Source organism: Budorcas taxicolor, chromosome 10, assembly GCF_023091745.1.
Source record: "Budorcas taxicolor isolate Tak-1 chromosome 10, Takin1.1, whole genome shotgun sequence".
Classification (NCBI taxonomy): domain Eukaryota; kingdom Metazoa; phylum Chordata; class Mammalia; order Artiodactyla; family Bovidae; genus Budorcas; species Budorcas taxicolor.
In genome coordinates, this window is record NC_068919.1 from 89309512 (window position 1) to 89331515 (window position 22004).

Genomic DNA, 22004 nt, shown 5'->3' on the forward strand with positions numbered 1-22004 from the left:
GACTTTCAAGCAGACAGATGCATGTACCATAACTGTATATTCTCTTATTTCTTGCTAAGTAATATTTTCAAGGAAATAAGATACCCTCATCTGGAGGACAACTTAAATAGAACCAAAACAAAATGAAAGATAAAACTGGTTTTATAAGAACTAAATGATTTGTCTAAGTTTTCATGACACTGCTCAAGCCTTAGCTCTCAACTGGGTTGCTTAGTCACCTTGCCTATCGATTTAAAAAAAAGAGAGTGATGATGATCTTTCACTATCCAAAAATCCTATCTAGAGTCCAAGATAATAAGGAGTTTCCTAGTAAGTTGTTTGCAGGAGGGCTAATATATTTTGTGTTGAATAACTAAATAATATGTAATAAAGCATAGCCTTATTTTTTTAAGAGAGCCCCAACAAAGGCCAACCGTAGGCTACATGATTTTTCAGAGACAATACTTAGCAGTTGATGAATTTTAAGTTTCAGCTTTCAGTGCCATCCATCCATTTGAAAGAACAATTATGACCTTTTGGCTAATAGCATTGGGGAAAACATTACTACGGATTAATACTAGGAAAGAGGAACAAAATTAATGAGCAAACATTCTTACGGAGTCAGTGCATGTGAGCACATTAAATTTCTGCATAAAGATGGAGATTGGAAGTAGGTTTCAGGGTTTCACCATGCTGACTTTCTTAATTAAACACAATACCACTACAGAAGAGAAAACCTTTATTGTTTCTCAAATATTTCCTTTTTTGATAGATACCTCATGTGGTTATCATATGTTAGCATGAAAACCTAAAGATCAAATAGCATATTCATCTGAAACAGCCCAGGAGAAAAATAGATCGGGATCTGTTTGCTGATATATTATTTCATGGTGGAGAAATAATACGGGAAACCACCCTGAAAAAAGCTGATGTGGTCTGGCCGAGGAGATATTAACGGTGACCACATGGTGGTCGGCACTTCTGTTTTCAAAGCTGGCTGTAACCCTCGCTCAGTTTGTGACACTGATCTGCAGCCCTGCGAGTGTCTTGTCCTCATCTGAACACCATGTCACTCTGGCAGACAAGGTGGACTCCATGGTGCTGAAAGGACCCGGGAGGAAGCTGATTCTTGTGTCTTCTGTCCTACCTGAGACTGAGCGTGGCATCTGTTTGATGAGTCCAGAGAAAGCCATTTTTCTTTAGAACAATTAGTGGACCCTACCAGTTTGGATTTAAAATGTAGAATAAAATAATAGGGTATCAAAAGAGAACAATGTGGTAAAATTCTCCAACTATTGATTTGTAGCACTTTTTAAAAATTTGTGCACAGCAGAGATGGATTAGGATGTGGTATGGAAGAAAACAATGTGGAACAGAGATATTCAGAGAGCATTTGTAATTTGACAACTCAGGGAAATAGCAGAGGTATCAAATCATTTAGATTATTTTGATAGGTACTTGTAGATAACAGAAGCTTCCACCATGTTAAATTTAGAGCAGCAGCAGCAGCAGCAGCAGCAGAATATTAGAAACAAAAATGATTCTTTTGTATAGTCCTAAAATAGATAGAGTGTCTGATGAACTATGGACTGAGGTTCGTGACATTGTACAGGAGACAGGGATTAAGACCATCCCCTTGGAAAAGAAATGCAAAAAAGCAAAATGGCTGTTTGGGGAAGACTTACAAATAGCTGTGAAAAGAAGAGAGGTGAAAAGCAAGGGAGAAAAGGAAAGATATAAGCATCTGAATGCAGAGTTCCAACGAATAGCAAGGAGAGATAAGAAAGCCTTCCTCAGTGATCAATGCAAAGAAATAGAGGAAAACAACAGAATGGGAAAGACTAGAGATCTCTTCAAGAAACTTAGAGATATCAAAGGAACATTTCATGAAAAGATGGGCTTGATAAAGAACAGAAATGGCATGGACCTAACAGAAGCAGAAGATATTAAGAAGAGGTGGCAAGAATACACAGAAGAACTGTACAAAAAAGATCTTCACAATCAAGATAATCATGATGGTATGATCACTCACCTTGAGCCAGACATCCTGGAATGTGAAGTCAAGTGGGCCTTAGAAAGCATCACTATGAACAAAGCTAGTGGAAGTGATGGCATTCCAGTTGAGCTCTTTCAAATCCTGAAAGATGATGTTGTGAAAGTCCTGCACTCAATATGCCAGCAAATTTGGAAAACACAGCAGTGGCCACAGGACTGGAAAAGTTCAGGTTTCATTCCAATCCCAAAGAAAGGCAATGCCAAAGAATGCTCAAGCTACCACACAATTGCACTCATCTCACATGCTAGTAAAGGAATGCTCAAAATTCTCCAAGCCAGGCTTCAGCAGTACGTGAACTGTGAACTTCCAGATGTTCAAGCTGGTTTTAGAAAAGGCAGTGGAACCAGAGATCAAATTGCCAACATCTGCTGGATCATGGAAAAAAGCAAGAGAGTTCCAGAAAAAACATCTATTTCTGCTTTATTGACTATGCCAAAGCCTTTGACTGTGTGGATCACAATAAACTGTGGGAAATTCTGAAAGAGATGGGAATACCAGACCACTTGACCTGCCTCTTGAGAAACCTATATGCAGGTCAGGAAGCAACAGTTAGAACTGGACATGGAACAACAGACTGGTTCCAAATAGGAAAAGGAGTACGTCAAGGCTGTATATTGTCACCTTGCTTATTTAATTTATATGCAGAGTACATCATGAGAAACGCTGGGCTGGAAGAAGCATAAGCTGGAATCAAGATTGCTGGGAGAAATATCAATAACCTCAGATATGCAGATGAGGCCACCGTTATGGCAGAAAGTGAAGAGGAACTAAAAAGCCTGTTGATGAAAGTGAAAGAGGAGAGTGAAAAAGTTGGCTTAAAGCTCAACATTCAGAAAACGAAGATCATGGCATCCGGTCCCATCACTTCATGGGAAATAGATGGGGAAACAGTGAAAACAGTGTCAGACTTTATTTTGGGGGGCTCCAAAATCACTGCAGATGGTGACTGAAGCCATGAAATTAAAAGATCCTTACTCTTGGAAGAAAAGTTATGACCAACCTAGATAGCATATTCAAAAGCAGAGACATTACTTTGCCAACAAAGGTCCGTCTAGTCAAGGCTATGGTTTTTCCAGTAGTCATGTATGGATGTGAGAGTTGATTATGAAGAAGGCTGAGCACCGAAGAATTGATGCTTTTGAACTGTGGTGTTGGAGAAGTCTCTTGAGAGTCCCTTAGACTGCAGGGAGATCCAACTAGTTCATTCTAGAGGATATCAGCCCAAGTGTTCTTTGGAAGGAATGATGCTAAAGCTGAAACTCTAGTATTTTGGCCACCTCATGCAAAGAGTTGACTCACTGGAAAAGACTCTGATGCTGGGAGGGATTGTGGGCAGGTGGAGAAGGGGAGGACGGAGGATGAGATGGCTGGATGGCATCAGCGACTCGATGGACATGAGTGTGAGTGAACTCCAGGAGATGGTGATGGACAGGGAGGCCTGGAGTGCTGCAATTCATGGGGTCGCAAAGAGTCGGACACGACTGAGTGACTGAACTGAACTTAACTGAAAATCAATGTATTAGTAATTTTAAGCAGGTTTTGATGTCCCAGTGAAGATAATTGTTAGTCTTATAACATTTTAAAAGTATGTATATATATTTTATAAAATGCTTATATAGCTAGCATCTCCTATTAATTCAACATCCAGTGAGGTTTATCACCATCTTACAAACAAGAGAGGTTATGGCTTAATTCCAGGTGACAGGGAGCAGATCACAGCTGGGATTTAGTAGGTCTTTTGATTATGAGCTCAACCTGGTTTTGCATAAAAACCCTTTGGGGAGGTTTAAAAAAAAAAAACATATTCAGACAGTGCCTGTCTTCTTGTCCCCACTATACCCAACAGAGGCTGATTTAGTAGGTCTGGCTTCGATGACCAGAGACTGTGCCGAAAGCCTCTCGGAGCCCCTGTGAACATCTCATTGTGCATTGGAGTTTGAAATAAATTGGTAGAGCTCCTAGGATCTCCTGTGGAAGCTGTTTTTGTACCTAAAGACTAGCTTGTTTATAACTTCCCATACTCACTGAGAACTGAATATTGAAAAACATCCTGGTTTGCGGCGGCATTGTTTAATATAAAACATAGAGGATTAAGTTTAGTCATGACTATTCAACTTTCTAGTTGTATAAATTCAAGCAAATTAACTCCTTTCAGCCCAAACTGACTGATATGTAAGATGAACTTGTAATGATTAAGTGAAATTAAATATTTAAAGTACTTAGTACAATGTCTGGCAGAGAGTAAGTTCTCAATAGCTCTTAAGAACATGTCCCTCTAGAAGTAGGCTTCTGGTTAATTTAGTATTTTAACTATATAATTGAAATTTGTATATATTTTTTCCTTTTTCGTATTTTCAAGGATCACTATGTCAACCATTTTATCATGTGCATGTGTCCCTAAGCATGTAACTTTACTAATCTGGAGGCCCATGTGCCTTGAGTTTTTGGAATGACTAGGGAATGTATTATATCTCCTTTCTAATCTACAATATTTGAGTTTACAAATTTTAAAAATAAATCTCATGATATGTGTCTTGCACATGTAGGCATCTCTGTAGTCTTCTCTCTGGTAAATCAGCTGCTTGAGACTCAGGTAAGACATAGTCAAAATCATGCTACAATCAATAAACCTCAGATATGCAGATGACACCACCCTTATGGCAGAAAGTGAAGAGGAACTAAAGAGCCTCTTGATGAAATTGAAAGAGGAGAGTGAAAAAGTTGGCTTAAAGCTCAACATTCAAAAAACAAAGGTCATGACATCCGCTCCCATCACTTCATGGCAAATAGATGGGGAAACAATGGAAACAGTGAGAGACTATTTTCTTGGGCTGCAAAATCACTGCAGATGGTGACTGCAGCCATAAAATTAAATGACACTTGCTCCTTGGAAGAAAAGCTATGACCAACCTAGACAGCTTATTAGAAAGCAGAGGCATTACTTTGCCAACCAAGGTCTGTCTAGTCAAAGTTTTGGTTTTTCCAGTAGTAATGTATGGATATGAGAACTGGACCATAAAGAAAGCTGAACACTGAAGAACTGATGCTTTTGAACTGTGTATGGAGAAGAGAGTCCCTTGGACCACAAGATCAAACAAGTCAGTCCTAAAGGAAATCAACCCTGAATATTCATTGAAAGGACTGACGCTGAAGCTGATTCTCCAGTTCTTTGGCCACCTGATGTGAAGAACTGACTCATTGGAAAAGACCCTGATGCTGGGAAAGATTGAGGGCAGGAGGAGAAGGGGACGACAGAGGATGAGATGGTTGAATGGCATCACCGACTCAATGGACATGAGTTTAAACAAGCCCCGGGAGATGGTGAAGGACAGAGAAGCCTGATGTGCTGCAGTCCGTGGGGTCCCAGATAGTCAGACACGACTGAGCGATTGAACAACCACCACGAGACATAGTCAAAGTCAGGCAATCGTGGTATATCATTTTGATGTCAAATGCATGAGTCTTGGGCAAGCTTTTCATGTTGTTTGCATAGTATTAATTTCCACTGAGTATAAAAATACCTTCATGATATTGATTTTTGAACACTGTACATTGCTTGCAGTGAAGATGGAGTTTAGGTGAAAAGAGGGTGTTTTCAAGATACGGTGAATTTTATTGTAACATACACCATCAAGTATAGCTGTTTCTCATGGACAACATAGAGCACCTAAGGGGTCTGCAGAGAGGAGGCACCAGAGGAACGCCCAGCTTCTACCACCAAAAACCCACCAGCACAAGGAACATGGTCAGGATTCTGGTCATAATAAGAGAGTAGAGGGACTTAGGTGGAAAACAGAAGCAAAATAAAGCTTCTTGAATAATTTATTACTCTAAAAACATGGTCATAAAATCTCGTGGTATCAGTTCAGGAAAAAGACCCCACTGTTGTGGGGTTCTGCTGTTACTGACGGCAGGACCACAGCAGGCAAAATAGCCAAGTACATTTTCACTACCTCGATCACCATCACTCCCACTGATAATTCATTTGGCCCATTCCTTCCTATTGCCTGAAGACATACATCACAGTCTGGCAGCGGTAGGCCTGACTGTCCTGTTTATTTTATCTTTAGCTTTCACAACTGCAAAGGAAAGCCTGAGTTTTTTTAATAAACATCCCAGCACCAGTTTATGAGAGGAAGAATGAGTTAGACAGTGATGTGGGGTTTGGGAGGAAGGCTTAAGCCAGCTGTGGATGAGAAGGTCCAATTTGCATTGGAACTGCTAGCTGGAACTCAGGGAAATCCCATCTGGTTTAGAGATGAGTAAAAGAAAATAGAATAGAGAATGCAATGCCTCAGTAGTCAGTCTACAGACCATTTACTCAAGGTCTCTTGTGGGAATAGCACTGTGCGTGGAGCTATGGAGGATTGCAAGAGAGACAAGTAGCCTGACCTCCCTTTTTGAAGGGTTTTCAGGCTATTTGAGCCATGGTTCTTTCACTAGCAGTGATTTCCTGAGTTCATACCAAGTGCCAAGCAGTGCTCTAAGTACACTGGAGAATAAGACAAAATCTCCATGCTCATGGAGCTTATATTCCATGAATAAATAGGTGTGAATTACCTAGTAAATTCTACAGAGAATCATGAGGGGATAATCAGTTAGTGAGCAGGTTGCTTACTAGGGAAGTCATGAAAGACCTCTCTGAGGAGTAAAATTGGGAGAGAGACCTGGACCATCAGAAGAAATCAACCAGGCAAAAAGTAACGGGGTGTTCTTGGAAGGGAAGCTGGCATGGCCAGATTCTGAGACATTCTGGGTCAGGGGCAGCTGTCGGAGAGTGGTAGGCAGATCAAAGGCAACTTTCACCATAGGTCGTGGTACAGAATTTTGGTTTGGAAAATTCTACCTTTGAAGATGTGAAGCAAGAAAGTGACTTGACCTGTTTTATATTATATAATTCTTGAACGTTTCTGTGGCTTTATTATGGAGAATGGATGTGGGAAATCAATGGGGAGGCTACTGCAGCGTCCAGGCAAGGAAGTATAGTGGCTTACTCCATGACATGGGTGATAGCTATGGGGGAAAGTCAATGTAAGGGATTTGTTGCCAGAGTCAACAGAACTTCCTGCTACACTGCATGTGTCGAGGTGAGTTGGGGTAGGGGCTCCAATATCATGACTAATTAGGGGTTTGTTCACCTGGATCCCCTGTCCCAACTCACCTCCACATATGCACTGTACAGTCTATGGAGTTGCAAAGAGTTGGACATGACTTAGCAACTAAACACCACCACTTGGGTCCCACCCAAAAGATGGGAAAGATGCAAGTGTAGGAGGACAGTGGAATCCAAAGTTCTCTCTTAGCCCTTTTGAATTTAAGGTGCTGCTTCGATATTGCAGTAGGAACCTTGAGTAGCCAGTTGGATATGGGAAATTGGAATCTGAAAGGAGGCTTGAACTGCAAATCACCATCATATGAGTGATAGGTCTTTACAGACGGGACAGGATGGGATGTCTTGGCCTAGGGCCACACCTGGAACTAACCAAGAAATAGGATGAAGGATCAGAAGAGAAGGAGGAAAATTGGAAAAATCTTGGGCTATTCAAGCTAAAGGAAGAAAGTATTTCAGACAGTCTTCATTTCTGACTGGCACACAGGTCTTTATGTGGATAAAACAAATCTTTTCTATTAGCTAATGTCTTGCACTTTAATTATATTATGAAGACCTAGTAGCTTGCAAATAATGAGCTGTATGCATATTTTAGCCCCAAAAACCCACAGAGAAGCAAGGTTAAGAAAAGGAGAGCAGTTGCTAAATTCATGGCTTTAAGCCCTATTTACACTGCTATTTGTCTTTGTTTCTCTTCATGACTATACTCACCGAAGAGAACTCTTGATTAAATAAATGAGTATCAATAAGGATGACTTTTTTTTGAATCCCACCCACTTCACAAATCAGAGATCCAAGTGTTGCAAGTTGTTCTATATTTTGTAGCTGAATTCAACAAATATGTACTGAAGACCTGAGGTGTGCCCTGCTCTATGTTAGATGGATTTAAAAAAACATAAAATAATTAGAAAGATTCAGCTTGTGCATCAAGGAGCTTGTAATATCCTGAAGACAGAATTACTTGTACTAATACCTGATTCCCATTCAAACAAAATGAACATAAAATATTAATTCCTGGAAATTTCTTAAGTGGGTTTTCTCTTTTGTATATCTTAACCAGTATTAACTCTTCTGGCAGAAAAGAGCTAAAATGCTACTTTGACCTTCCATCCCTTCATATCCTCATCTTATCCCCCATATCCTTGTTGGGATATGTTTTTCCAAGTGAATTTGATGAGAAACCCACCCTTGTCACTATCCTAATTGGTTTCTTCAGTAGTGACAAGTGGCATTGAACTCTTAGGATATAGCGAATAACATCTTCTTCCATTTGAATCAAATATTGCATAGTTTCCAAAGTAATTTTACTTAAATTTATATACATCTGTGAGCTAAAACGGACTTGTCTTTCTGATTTTGTAAATGAGCAAACTGAGATTCCAGGGGTTGGGGTGAGGAGTAACTTGTATCAAATGACATGACTTGATAAAAAGTGTTCCTATGGGAACATATCTCAATATGACCTCTTTGGAGCTTAACTCTAACCCACAGAAGAGTGAAACAAAGTAACTATAAAATTATAGGCAGAAATAACAATTTACCACTGAAATATGAACTAATCAAGCTTTAAGAACTTAGCACTGCTGGAGAGGTAGAACAGGAGTTCAAGAGGAGTTCAACAGGGGCTTCCCTGGTGGTTCAGATGGTAAAGAATCTGCCTGCAATGCAGGCGACCCGAGTTTGATCCCTGGGTTGGCAAGATCACCTGGAGAAGGGAATGGCAACCCACTGCAATATTCTTGCCTGGAGAATTCTGTGGACAGAGGACCCTGGTGAGCCACAGTTCATGGGGTCTCAAGAGTTGGACATGACTGAGTGACTAAGCACAGCACAGTAGTAATACTACTGATGTTAAGATTTTTGACTGAGGCTATTATTTGTTTGATGAATAAGCTGAAGCACATACTCCAAGTGTCACGCTTGGAGTAGTGCTAATCTCCACTGTCTGGGACACCCTCATTTTATAGTTGATGCTACAGTGTCGACTTTGAAGAAAATAGTAACAGACATTTGAAGAGCCCTTTCTAATTTATAAGCTCTTTCACATTCAAAGTCTCAGTTGTATAAACTCACCCTTTGAGGTAGGTTAATTAACCAGACATTATAATCTCCATATTACACGTGAAGAAACAAACAGGGGGATTAACTGACTTTTCCATGTCCTAACAAACTAGCATAGTAGGTAATACAATCAAGATTGGAACTCAGGTCTCCAGACTCTAAGACTTCTGTCCTGTATACTAGATTTCAGGTACAAGGGAAGCCACTTTTGATATGAGATTTTAATTCCTCTATGGAAAGCTCTAGGCTAGTGTAGGGGTGAAAAAAAAAAAAAAGCAGTTAATGATAGTCATTCATTAGTTCATTCAAAAATGTTTGAATGATTATTAGTATTTTGGTTAGTTGGAAAAATAAAGATAAAAAGATGCAATATTCTCACCCTAAAGTTCTTAGAGTCTAGCTGAAAGTGAGAAGAAAACAAATTAAATGAAATGGAGCATTGGAGTCTTTGAAAATCTGTATAGAATGCAGTAGGTTCACAGAAAAGAATGGAAATTAGGGGACAGAGCTGCAGGTACAAGTGAAGGGTTTTGTAAACATAGGGGAAGAAGTCATTAATTCAAGGTCCTTCTATATGTAAACATCCTACCTTGTGAGGTTTGAAAATGTAGTACTACCTTTTGTAATGTTTTATCCTATCTTTTTTCTTAAGTATAAAAAGTTGCTTTTATTTAGCAAGCAGATCATTAATATAGAAATACAATTCTGAGTATTGGGCTTGATGGTGTTCTGGGCTCTTTCCCATCTTGGAGGTTATATAAAATAATTCATTTGGACTTTCCTCTGGGATCTCACCTGTGCACACTGAAGACAGTGTCCGTATCGAGCAGGACCCACTCTGCCAGAGAGGTGGGTTTGCACCTTGAATTCCTTCAGTATTCTTTGGGCTTCTCAGGTACAACCACAGGCAGCTGAGAAACATATTTCTTCAAAACAAGTGCACTTTCTGAGATGCATTCGGAGTAACTCCATCTTACTGCATTTGATGTTCTTAAAAGTCAGATTTTGCATTTAGACAGTTATTAGGACATAGTGGGATGAAAATGTCACATCAAAATATGCTATTTCAAGTCAAATTATTGTATTATTTGTTCTCAATGGAATATAATCCCAAAGCATTCTTAACACTCAGCAGAGGCATATACAGAGAACCATGCAGTTATTGGTAATAAAAACCTAGTGTAGCTATCTAATGAAATATGAAAATGAAGTTGTGACCTGATTATGAGCTACTCGCAACGTTATTTTCTATCTTATGTTAGACATCAGACAAGCTTTGTGTGTATTAACTGCTGGTTGACTTCTAAAACATATATGCACTGATATAGCACTGTGTTGGCTTCATTTGAAACTGTGGCTTCCATGGGTTTAAAAAATACATATATTATTTTATTTGCAAAATGACAACCATAAATTTTGGTATGTTCAATTGTTTAAACCAGTGATTTCCAGAAAGTAAATGGTGTCCTACTTATAAAAGCTTTAAAACAGGCAATTTTGAAATAGGTAAATTACTCAGTATAAACCTTAGGAGATGCAAATTGCTGATGGATCTTCTTCAAAACACCTCTCATTTTACAGGAGTATGATACCTGGACATATCTCAGATTTATATCACTTATGTTTCCTACAAAATTGCCCATGAAACAAAAAATAGCTCATGTGAATGTTATTAAAACTTTGTTCTCCAGAAGTTAACTGATGCCTTGTGAGGCAATATTAACATTTATAGGGTTTTGTCATACAATAAAATTCATTGTTAAAAGTATAATTATTCCAAAAAAATTAACTAAATGGCAACAAGGGTTTTTCTTTTCCTATATTTTTGGGATTTTTTTCCCCTCCTCCTAAAACCTCCAGCTGTACTTTGTGAAGTTCCTAGAATAACAATTCACATAAAACCAGAGACTAAAAATCTTGGTACGGACTGACCCATGGGGACACATTACTATGATCATTTTAAAATAAAATAATAAAAGGGGCGTCCCATAGGGGACAAAAGTCTGACTCCTCCTCACAAATGTATTCTATTTGTCAAAGTCACCCCAAAAAGCTTCTTAGGAGTAGTTGGAATTGGCTTCAGAACCAGATGCTCTCAAGTGTCTCACCTCTGTGGTTCTCCTACCCGGGTTTCCCAGTCCTTGGTTGACCATTAATGTTCTCACAGGGACAAACTAATTAGTGTAATTCTTGTGATCTCTTCCAGTAGAGGCTGAGGCCATTTCTAAAAACTTTCCCCATGGTCCTTTCTGCCCTATCTTCTCTCTCTCTCCCTCCCTCTCTCTCTCTCTCTCTCTCTCTCTCTCTCTCACACACACACACACACACACACAGTTTCTCTTTTCTCTCTGTCACTGTAGGTTGAATGGAGCATTTTGTTTCCCACACAGTCTCTAGGAGACAAGCACAGGTTCCCCCAATGTCCTTCAAATAAGCTACCTTCCTTGCCTGATGATCCTATAGCTTACTGACTCTGTGGCACTGTGCTCTTTCGGAGCAGAGGCCTGGAGAGCGGGGGTTTGCTCCTGTTACTTAGGAAAAGCTCCAAACTCTCCATTTATCAGGTACATTTGATGACCACAATTGTCACACGTGTACCCTGTCAGTTTGGCTAAGCCCAAGAACACGTACATGGAGCCGTGTTAATGATGACCCCTCTATGTCTTACCACATGTGCCTTCTGAGATTGTGAATGAATCCGGGCTAAGTTTCCTCGAGCAGAACCCATGAACTCATGGGTATTTTTTACCTCAGTTGCTGCCTTTACATGCTCTACTTCAACGCCCGACACATGAACACATATCCACACACATGCTTACCAGAGTGCAATTGGCCAGAAGTCTTGGGATGCCCTCTGCCCCTACTGGAAAGGCATGAAACTAAATCCAATACCTTTCTCCTACTCTCAAATTTGTCTTGCTGACCTCTTCCCAACCCTAGCTTGCTGTTCTGTTTTTCTATTTTCCCTAAATGCAACTTACTTTTAGCATGTATTAACTTGGTTAGCATTCCTGCAGTGACAGGATAATAGACAAGTACCCATTTGTCAGTCTTAGCCTCTTTTTTTCTCTCTCAAATGTCTACTTAGGACGTACATCCAGACTGCACGCCCTTTTTATTTAAAAAAAAAAGTTAAGAAAATGCAAACTTTCTTTTTCAAAGAAAATGCAAAATTTGTTTTTAATGTTGGCTATCTCCAAAAGGGGAATCGATAAGCCAGAAAATACAAAACAACAACAACAACAACAAAAAAGTGTCCCCTGACTGCTCTGTCTGTGCCTCCTCAGCGTGTGCATCTGGTTGTTCATCTCTGAAAGTGTGTGAACTACTTTTTTCTTTAAATTATTTTTTGTTCTTTGCTCCCTTCTTATTTGGGAATTAAGTGCTTTTTGTACTATATCTATCTATCTATCTATATATATTGATGTGTTTCTTTTTAATTGCTGGATCTTTAGATTTGGTTTTATCCAAAACTATGACAAAAAAAAAGTTATGAATTGTTTTCTGCAACTTTCCCCCACTCCCTCTTTAAATGTGGAACAACTTCAGCTGCAGAATCCCCACAGCCACATCTTTAACATAAGCCCAGTCTCACCAGAATCACACGCACCATGGGTGGAATGGGGAAGATGGGTGACATCACTCAGACAGTACCCTTCCTATAGAAGGAAGTAATAAACGACCCAGCCAGCAGGCTCCCTGCACAACTTTGTCTTTCAGTCACATAGGAAGATCTCTAACCCCTCCCCTAACTCTCGATGGGGCTGTGTGGCTGCCGTTGAAGTTTTTCAACTTGAATGCATAAACCTAGTCTCCTTGTTTTTGCTTTTAACCTTCTGATCATTATTATAGTATTATTATTATTACTACTATTATTATTTCATGTATCTTGGCTACTTTTAGTAGGGACAAAAGTTTAACTGTTTTTATTATTGGAAAATCTTTAATGAAACTGTAATGATTTTTGGAATAATTGCATGTTGAAGAAGTTGCAGCTTAGGGTGTGTGAGATTGTCAGTGTTAGAGTTCTGTTCTTTATATCTGTAGATGGGCATGTGTAGGCTCATTTGTTTTTGTATATTGCCCATCCCTTCCTTACAGCCAGAAGCTCTAATGCAGCTAGATCACTCCGTGCCGCCCTTACATGGACATGGCGACTCACTTACACATTTACTCCCATCATCTTCATCTCTTGTGTAGTTCACTCATAGATACGACCCGACCCTTTCTGCATCTTCCCTTCCCATCCCCCTCCTTTCTTTAGCATTGTTCAAATTTATGTGCTGTCATCCATCCCCTTCAAATAAAGAAATTCTAGAACTTGTCAAAAAAAGACAAAAAGATTTAAACTCAATATATATCTGAGAACCTATATTAATGCAGAAATTCATTCAAAACTCTCTAGATTCTTAGATTTTTTAAAGGCAAATTATAAAATTAAACAGGTTTTTTTTTAAGGTTTTTTTTAATCATCGCAATCAGAATAATTTCAAATTCAAAACTGATGCCCTCCCAAGCCCCTGAAAGTAAAAAAAAAAATTGATAAAGTGCAGATTTTTTTTCTTTTCATGTTATGTGGTGTGGATGTATGTGTTGTTGCCTCCTGTATCATCCTCTGTTGTAAATTATTATATTTGAAAATTAGACATTTTGCTCAAAAGTTTTAAAAGAAATGACAACAAAAAAAAGCAAGTTACAAGAATGTGGCAATTCTATTTGTCCAAGAGCATTCTTACACAACTTTCTTTTGTAAATTTTTCTTTCATGCCAAAAAACATGCGGGCAATTTGTTGATGTAAGTTGACTATAAATTAATACAGTATGCTTTTTTTTAAATTATTTTGTCTATATGGAAATGATTTCTTTCTTTATTTTCTCTACAACAACCTGTATTTTTTTACTTGCTTTTATTTTTCTTTCTGTCCTTCCTTATATTGTGAATGCCTTGATGTTGATGTTATTTGCTCTCTTTCCCTCTAGCTTACTTTGGCCCTGAAGTTGATTTTATTTTCTACTCTATGATTTTTTAAGATAATAGTAAATGTTTTATTTCATTTGTGTCTATTTGCTTAATTTTCACTGTTATGTTTTGTGCTGAATTGCTCCTAATAATCGATGTGAATTCTACTCTTGGTGGAAAGGTATAGGTAAATTGTTCTTACCATCCAAGGGAAGCCTGACCTCTTTGCCTGAACCAACTTTTAAAGCTTTGAAAGTAATGGTAGTTTCTACAGTGGGATATGAAATTAGATACAACCTATGGGAGGCCTGTACCCTAGAAGAAAATTAACTGAGTTAACGACAAGTGTTTCAGTGGTAATTACATCCTAATTTAACTCCTTAGAAAACATTTGGGAAAATCAGTCCCTGATTTTATTTTCCTTCAGCACAGGGGAAATAAGATACTCTCAAGTGACTATGGTAGAGTTTGTTTTATCCAGGATTAAAATATCACCATCACTGAAAACTACAAAATCAGACTGATTGAGACAAGAGACATCATGAATCTCAGATTTCTTAAGTATTGTCCTATGATAATATGACAATGCTGCCTTCCAAAGCATCGTTAATGCTGCCTTAACGATGGTGAGAGACACCCATGCACAGTAAGCACCCAACCTCCCCTCCTCCTGTCTGTCTGTCCTTTTCCCTTTCTATTAATATTTGCCATTTCTCTCAGGGATTTAATCAGGTAAGCTTTAAAAGGATCCTAGGATTCTCTCAAGAAGAAACATGATGATTTTCACACCTGAAGTTTTATTTAGGAAATGTTTTCGGTAGGTATTACCATTTTGTGTGACTCTACCATGAGAATACTCCTTGCCCTTAAAGGTATTTGGATCAGTTATGCATTTCAGGAAACATAAGATCAGCAAGAAGTGCTATAGAATTTTTAAATGAAGACGTTACTTGCTTCACTCTAATTTTAGGTATTAGTATTACTATTGCAAAAATATTAAACTGAAGCGTAGATAAGGGATATGATTCTAATACCACAGCATCTGTGAGTGAGTCTTATCTGCCTTGGTTTATATGAGTATATAGTGTTGATATGTTGGATGATAGTTTAGGTTTAAAACTAAGAACCTCCTAAATGGAGTGCTAGTTTATCTAATTGAAACCTTTGTTTTTGTTGAAGATGCCTAAGTCCATTTGATATAAGGCTAGTCATTTCTTTTAAATACAAGCTCTTGGGGTTATTATAACATTCTTCAAACACTGCATTAAAAATAGCCTTAATTATCTAGATCCTATATTATTATACTTCTACCTCAGCATGAGACTACTCTGTTAAAAATGGTCAGAAAAAAGTAATCAACAGTATCAGTGTTTATAGGCCCAAAATACCTAATAGAAATATTACTAATAGCTAGCATATTAGAATAGCAGTCATCTCTGTGCTAAATACTTAACATGCATTTTAAGTGACACTAACATGAATCATTATTTACACTGATGGCTTGAGGTAAGCTGTGTTATTATTTCCATTTTACAAAGAATTTAATAAATTTGATGAACTCATGGGGCTAGTAAACCAGAAAACTGTGATGCTAACTTGAGTCTGAGTGATTTCAAAGGCAAAACTCTTAACCAATATGCAGATGAAAAAATCCACAAGACATTCCTTCTTTTACACTTCCCAGATGGTGCTAGTGGTAAAGAACCCACTAGCCAATGCAGGAAATGCAGGTTCGATTCCTGGGCTGGGGAGATCCCCTGGAGAAGGGCATGGCAACTCACTACAGTATTCTTTCCTGGAGAATCCCATGGACAGAGGAGCCTGGTGGGCTACAGTCCATGGGGTCGCAAAGAGTCAGACACGACTGAAGTGACTTAGCATGCACACCCACGCGATGATATCAAGGGGCTATTGCTCATCTTATCTGGGCATATCTTGAAAAGAATAGACTCTGTAGCCTTTTGGAATCAAATCCATTTCAGATAAACTAGGGGGAAAATGTCCTGCCTAAAGATTCTCATCTCATTAAAATACTATTTAAAAAGCTAAGTCCCTTTGAGACACTTGAATTTTTTCGGTGTCTGCTCCCCAGGGACTTGCTATGTCTATCCATGACTATTTTTCCTGAGGACAGTTGAAGAAGAGCTTCACGGTTCCAAGTTTCCAGATATGGATGTGTTACAAGTATACACTTCTGCGGCACCAAATGACTAAATGAATACAATTCAATAACTAATTTGGTGGGGGAAAATGACTTCTCCCCACTGTGCGTGAGTTTCCCAGCAGAGAATTAGAAAAATGCAAATAAGAGATGAGGTAAAGAACCTAAATACAGATAAAAAGAAATTTAAGGACTTGGAGCATGGTGTCTTCTCCCAGAGTCTCATTCTTCAGTGTCACTGGTTTTCATATTTTTGTGACTTCTAAGACCCAAATATCTCCAGAGAGGCAAAGGTTGGAGCCATATTAAAACTTTCTGCTTCTCTTCTTGTGTTTTGAGATGACCCACCATATCACTATCACCTACAACATTCTCACAGTTCAAAAGAGTTCTATTAAATTTTTAATACACTGTCTTTTCCAATGGCAGAGAGCCCCTTTTGCTGAATATCAGCCCTAGACGCATGAATTATATATCTATAAATACACTCATAAAGCAAAAAAGCAGGGCAGCCTTCAGGGCTAAAATAGACCTTTTATATCCCTAGTGATCTCTCTGGTTTAAAGAAGAGCACAACCCTGTCAAAAAAGAGTATATATTCCTGATTTAAAATGCTAACTTTGAGGAAAACAGATAGTTCTTATTCCAAATCAAAGAAGAGTTCTGGGGACAGAATAGGAAATGAGAGTTTTGATGGATTACAGGTTTTGTAATACTCTGCCAGCAGCTCCTGATGACTTTAAGCTTGTTGCTTCTGTGAATACTTTTGTAAGCATGGTCATCTGAGAGATCACTGACTTCATGGTCTTTGGGCAGTGAAAAAAGTTATCAGCTGCTCCAACATTTCTGAGGATGGTCACTTTGGATTAACACAAATAAACATGAACTCTTAAGTAGCCCTCTGCAGTCAAAGTCATTTCTAGTAAGGATCTAATGATGGGAGAAACACATGCCTCGTCTGTTTATCTCAAATGATGTGAGAGCCCTTGGACTCGTCTGGACCCTAGAGTCATCTTATATACAAAATTTGATATAAAAATGGCATATACTTGTCCCAGGCACCTTTCCCGTTTACTGTTATCTAAAAATTTCCACCTATATTCACTCTAATTCCCCTTTATAACACCAACTCCTACACCCCAGTGGACTCCCTTTTATGCTATAGACATTCTTCCAATTCCTTGAGTTGCAAGGGCAGGGGAGCTATGGAAGTTTCTACAATTTCATTGATAAAGCATTACCAAGTTTTAGGTTCAAAAGCCCCTAAGAGGGGCATAATTTATCATTTTTATCACTACTACTAGGATTAATAGTAGCATGGCCGAGAAAATTGAAGATTAACAATTTTAACAGATTCTGTTATTAAAACTCTGCACCAGCCTACCCATCATTTTAGTTTTGAAATAAGCTTTTACCATTTCACAAAAGGGCCTCATCAACTTTTAGAAGCTCTTTGTTAATTAGTAAACTTCCAGACCTTCTTCCCTTCCCATCATGAAAAGGATGAATTTCACTCTTTTTTTCCTGCTCCAAGAGAGATGCTCACTTCAGGGTGTTGAATGAGAAGTGAAACGCAAAGGAAAGTGGAAGTGATTCAACTGCAGAATGAGCAGTGTGTAGATGTTGTAGGTTTTTTAAACAACAAAGACACTCTGGAAGCTTTAGCTACGATTGAAAAGACAGGGGGAAAAACAGGCAAACGTTAAGACTCCAGTTGGGTGTCACAGATGGCACACTAAAAGTGCAAATGAATGCCACTCTGTAATCAGGAAGACAGTGATCTTCATCTCACTTAAAGGGACACTCACATCCTACTTAACAATTTGCCTTTGCATTCAATTATCTGTCCCAGGACTTTGCCTCCCAACAAATCAGTCATTTCTTTCCCTTTATCCCAGTTTATTTTCCACTTAATATATATTGGGTTGACTTTTATCCTTGCTCTAAAACGCAAATGACTCTCCATATTCGTGCCAGAAAAGAACACCCGTGCTAAAACCTTTGTTCTGGGTGAGATGGGTACGAAAATCCTGCCTTGTCCTCCAAAGGCAAGTAAAATCATTCTGAGCAGTCCTAAGGGAATCTTTAAGCAGACTGCATGAGCCTTCACTCCTTTGTTCTCACTACACTTTCTTACTCAAACACTGCCTGCTTCCATCACCTTAAATATAACACTCGGGGCTGGAAAAACAGGGGGAAAAGGAGGCACCTTGGGGTTAGTTTTAAGACTGGCTTACCTCTGGGGGCCTGTATTCTAAATTCCACTTATAAAAACTAGCAAAAGTGTGTAAATTATGCATTAAATAAGTTGCAAGACATGAATTATACATGGTCACAATGTAAAAAACAAAAAAAAGGAAAAAAAACATAGGCCTGCTAGCCCAGGAAAGCAAGCCTAAGCTTTGTAAAATCTGCAAAAATCGGTTGCTCAATAGCTGCAAACTCTGAGCGCTAGAAGAGAAGCTTGGGGTTTAGAGCACAGGCCAAAATATCATCTTGAGATTCTCAGAAAGGTTCTTGTTTTATTTCCCCACTTATGTAACATTGTTGAGTAGGTCAAGAATGACGGTCCCATGCTCTCTTGTGCCTTCCGTTCCATATGATACGCATCAGGTACACTGTTGCCAACCTCTCACTCAGTTTCTCCGACAGAGAATGAAAGCTTCTGACGTGGGTGAAAGCTGATTAACTGGGCCAGGGACTCATCATGCTGTCTCTGCTAGAAGATTTTTAAAAAACAGTAGTTGAAATAACTTTTTAAATAAATTTAACAGAAGACATGAACTGTGACTTCCCGAGATTCTTTCTCTGTTTGAAAATAACACTATAAGGAGACACAGGATTATCTTGCTTTACATACAGGAATAATAAGCTTGGCCCTACATTTAGGTGAGTAACAGCCACCACAGAATATTTGTGATAACCGTGATTTCCACGGACTATAATTTAATGAACTCTCCTGACCTTCCTTTCCTGACCTAGTCCTAGTATAAGGGCGGTGAGGAGGGTCTGTGGGTACACTGATAAGTATCTACCACTCTAAACAAGAATCACTGATCTTAAAAATTCACTTTGCTCTCTCTACATTTCTGGATCTAAAAGTAAGTTTCCAGTAAGTCATGGATATATAGCCTAGGTATTTTTAAAATCTAGTGTCTGCTCAGCATATATTGCATATAACATAAAAGCAATGTATGAATATAACATTAGACCAATACAAAGCAAGTAGTTGTTTTATAGTCAGAGGAATTTCTGGAACAGCATAGTCAAAATAGGCCTGTTGTATGAACATGTTCAACCTCTGTAAGTTCTCCTTACTTAGCTTATACTAAACAAAGCCTACACTTGATAAATGTGAAATGAAAAGTAGCAACTTATAAAATACTGAAGATGAGCTCTTTTGTGTTCCTTGATCTTGATCTCAGTGACCTGGAAAATCTGTCATTCTCATCCTAATGGGAGCAAATAAGTAGAAACCCAAGAAGAAAATTGGAGAAGGAAATGGCAACCCACTCCAGTATTCCAGCCTGGAGAATCCCATGGACAGAGGAGCCTGGTGGGCTGCTGTCCATGGGGTCGCACAGAGTCGGACACGACTGAAGCAACTTAGCATGCATGCATGCCTTGGAGAAGGAAATGGCAACCCACCCCAGTATTCTTGCCTGGAGAATCCCGTGGACAGAGGAGCCTGATGGGCTGCCGTCTATGGGGTCACACAGAGTCGGGCACGGCTGAAGCGACTTAGCAGCAGCAGCAGCAAGAAGAAAATAAAGAAATGCTCAGATTAATCACATGCATGTGTTCAAGTACACACACACACACACGCACACGCACAATTGATGGTGAGTATCTGCAGTGGTGTAGTTAAATGTCATCATCCCATAAGCAGATCCTGGAAAAAAGCCTATTTGAATTCTATCTAAATGATTACTTGAGAGTATCTTTAAATATCTAAGCCCTCACTCTATGAATTTCAGGTTTTGGTGGCAAGAGGCATACCATGGGCTCTAGATCAGCCTAGAACGATTAGGCTGCAAGTAGAGAGGGTCTGGAGCTACATGCAAGGCTCTCATCGTTTCTGAGATGTGACCTATGAACCGCATTTACTGAGCACGGCTGTGACTTGTGTTTCTCCAAATGTACTAATTCTGTTTCTCTTTTTTCTTTTCCATCCCAGGAGGTGAATTAGTTATCCCTCTTCTTGTAGAAGACCCGTTAGCTACCCCTCCTATTGCTACTCGTGCACCTTCCATTACACTCCCCCCTACCTTCCGCCCCCTCCTCACCATTATTGAGACCACCAAAGATTCCCTGTCTATGACCTCTGAGGCGGGGTTACCTTGCTTGTCGGACCAAGGCAGCGATGGTTGTGATGATGATGGCTTGGTGATATCTGGGTATGGCTCAGGGGAAACCTTTGACTCTAACCTGCCCCCTACTGATGATGAAGATTTTTACACCACCTTCTCCTTGGTAACAGATAAGAGTCTTTCCACTTCAATCTTCGAAGGTGGCTACAAAGCACATGCGCCCAAGTGGGAATCCAAGGACTTTAGACCTAACAAAGCCTCCGAAACTAGTAGGACTACTACCACATCTTTGTCCCCTGAGCTGATCCGCTTCACAGCTTCCTCCTCGTCTGGGATGGTGCCCAAATTGCCAGCTGGCAAAATGAATAACCGTGAGCTCAAACCCCAGCCTGATCTAGTCTTGCTTCCGTTGCCCACTGCCTATGAGCTAGACAGCACCAAACTGAAGAGCCCACTAATTACTTCCCCCATGTTCCGTAATGTGCCCACAGCAAACCCCACGGAGCCGGGAGTCAGACGGGTCCCGGGGGCCTCAGAGGTGATCCGCGAGTCCAGCAGCACAACAGGGATGGTCGTCGGCATTGTGGCTGCAGCCGCCCTCTGCATCTTGATCCTCCTGTACGCCATGTACAAGTACAGGAACAGGGACGAGGGCTCCTACCAGGTGGACGAGACACGGAACTACATCAGCAACTCGGCGCAGAGCAACGGCACCCTGCTCAAGGAGAAGCCACCGAGCTCGAAGGGCGGCCACAAGAAACAGAAAAACAAGGACAAGGAGTACTACGTGTAGGCGCCACGCCGCCGCTCCCGGCGCGCGAAGCTGAGCCCGGGTCGTTCCTCTGCCCGCAGGCGCGCGTGTACTTGGCAACCTGAGCATTCCGCAGGGGTCAGAACTGTCCCAGGAGACGGGGCTGTGTGGACCGTGACTCCGGTGGGGAAAATCATTCGTGAACAGAACACCAAGACGCACCTAACCGAGAAGGCGCAAGCCACGGGCTTCTTTGACACAGTCGCCGCTCGGAGACAGAAAGTTCTTTCTGCCCTGCTGTGTCAGCCAGCACACACTTTTGCACGCTGGAGCGAGCAGGTGGCTCCCCGCCGCCCCCCCCCCCCCCCACCCCGCCCGGCCCCCCAACTTTTCGCAGACTTGGAAGCTTCCTTCTCTTGAGGACCTTTTACCCAAGGTAGAAGACTTCATGGCTTACTTGTTCCATAACTCCAAGTGAGTCTGTAATAATGTTTGTGAAGCTTGACTGTAATAATGTTTTTTTGTTTGTTTGTTTGTTTAATTATGTAAAAAACAAAAAACAAAAAAAAGAAAAGAAAAAAAACGTTAAAAACAACAAAAACCCACCCTTATCTGG

General features: G+C 39.9%; 1 protein-coding gene across 1 annotated transcript in view; it reads left to right on the forward strand.

The window, feature by feature from the left end:
- NRXN3 (neurexin 3) overlaps positions 1–21430 on the forward strand; it is a 1753959-nt gene extending 1732529 nt beyond the window's left edge. Inside the window, exon 21 of the mRNA XM_052647275.1 lies at positions 20808–21430. Coding sequence (XP_052503235.1) covers positions 20808–21430 — 623 coding nt within the window. The remainder of the gene's footprint in view (positions 1–20807) is intronic.
- The last annotated feature ends 574 nt before the right edge of the window (positions 21431–22004 follow it).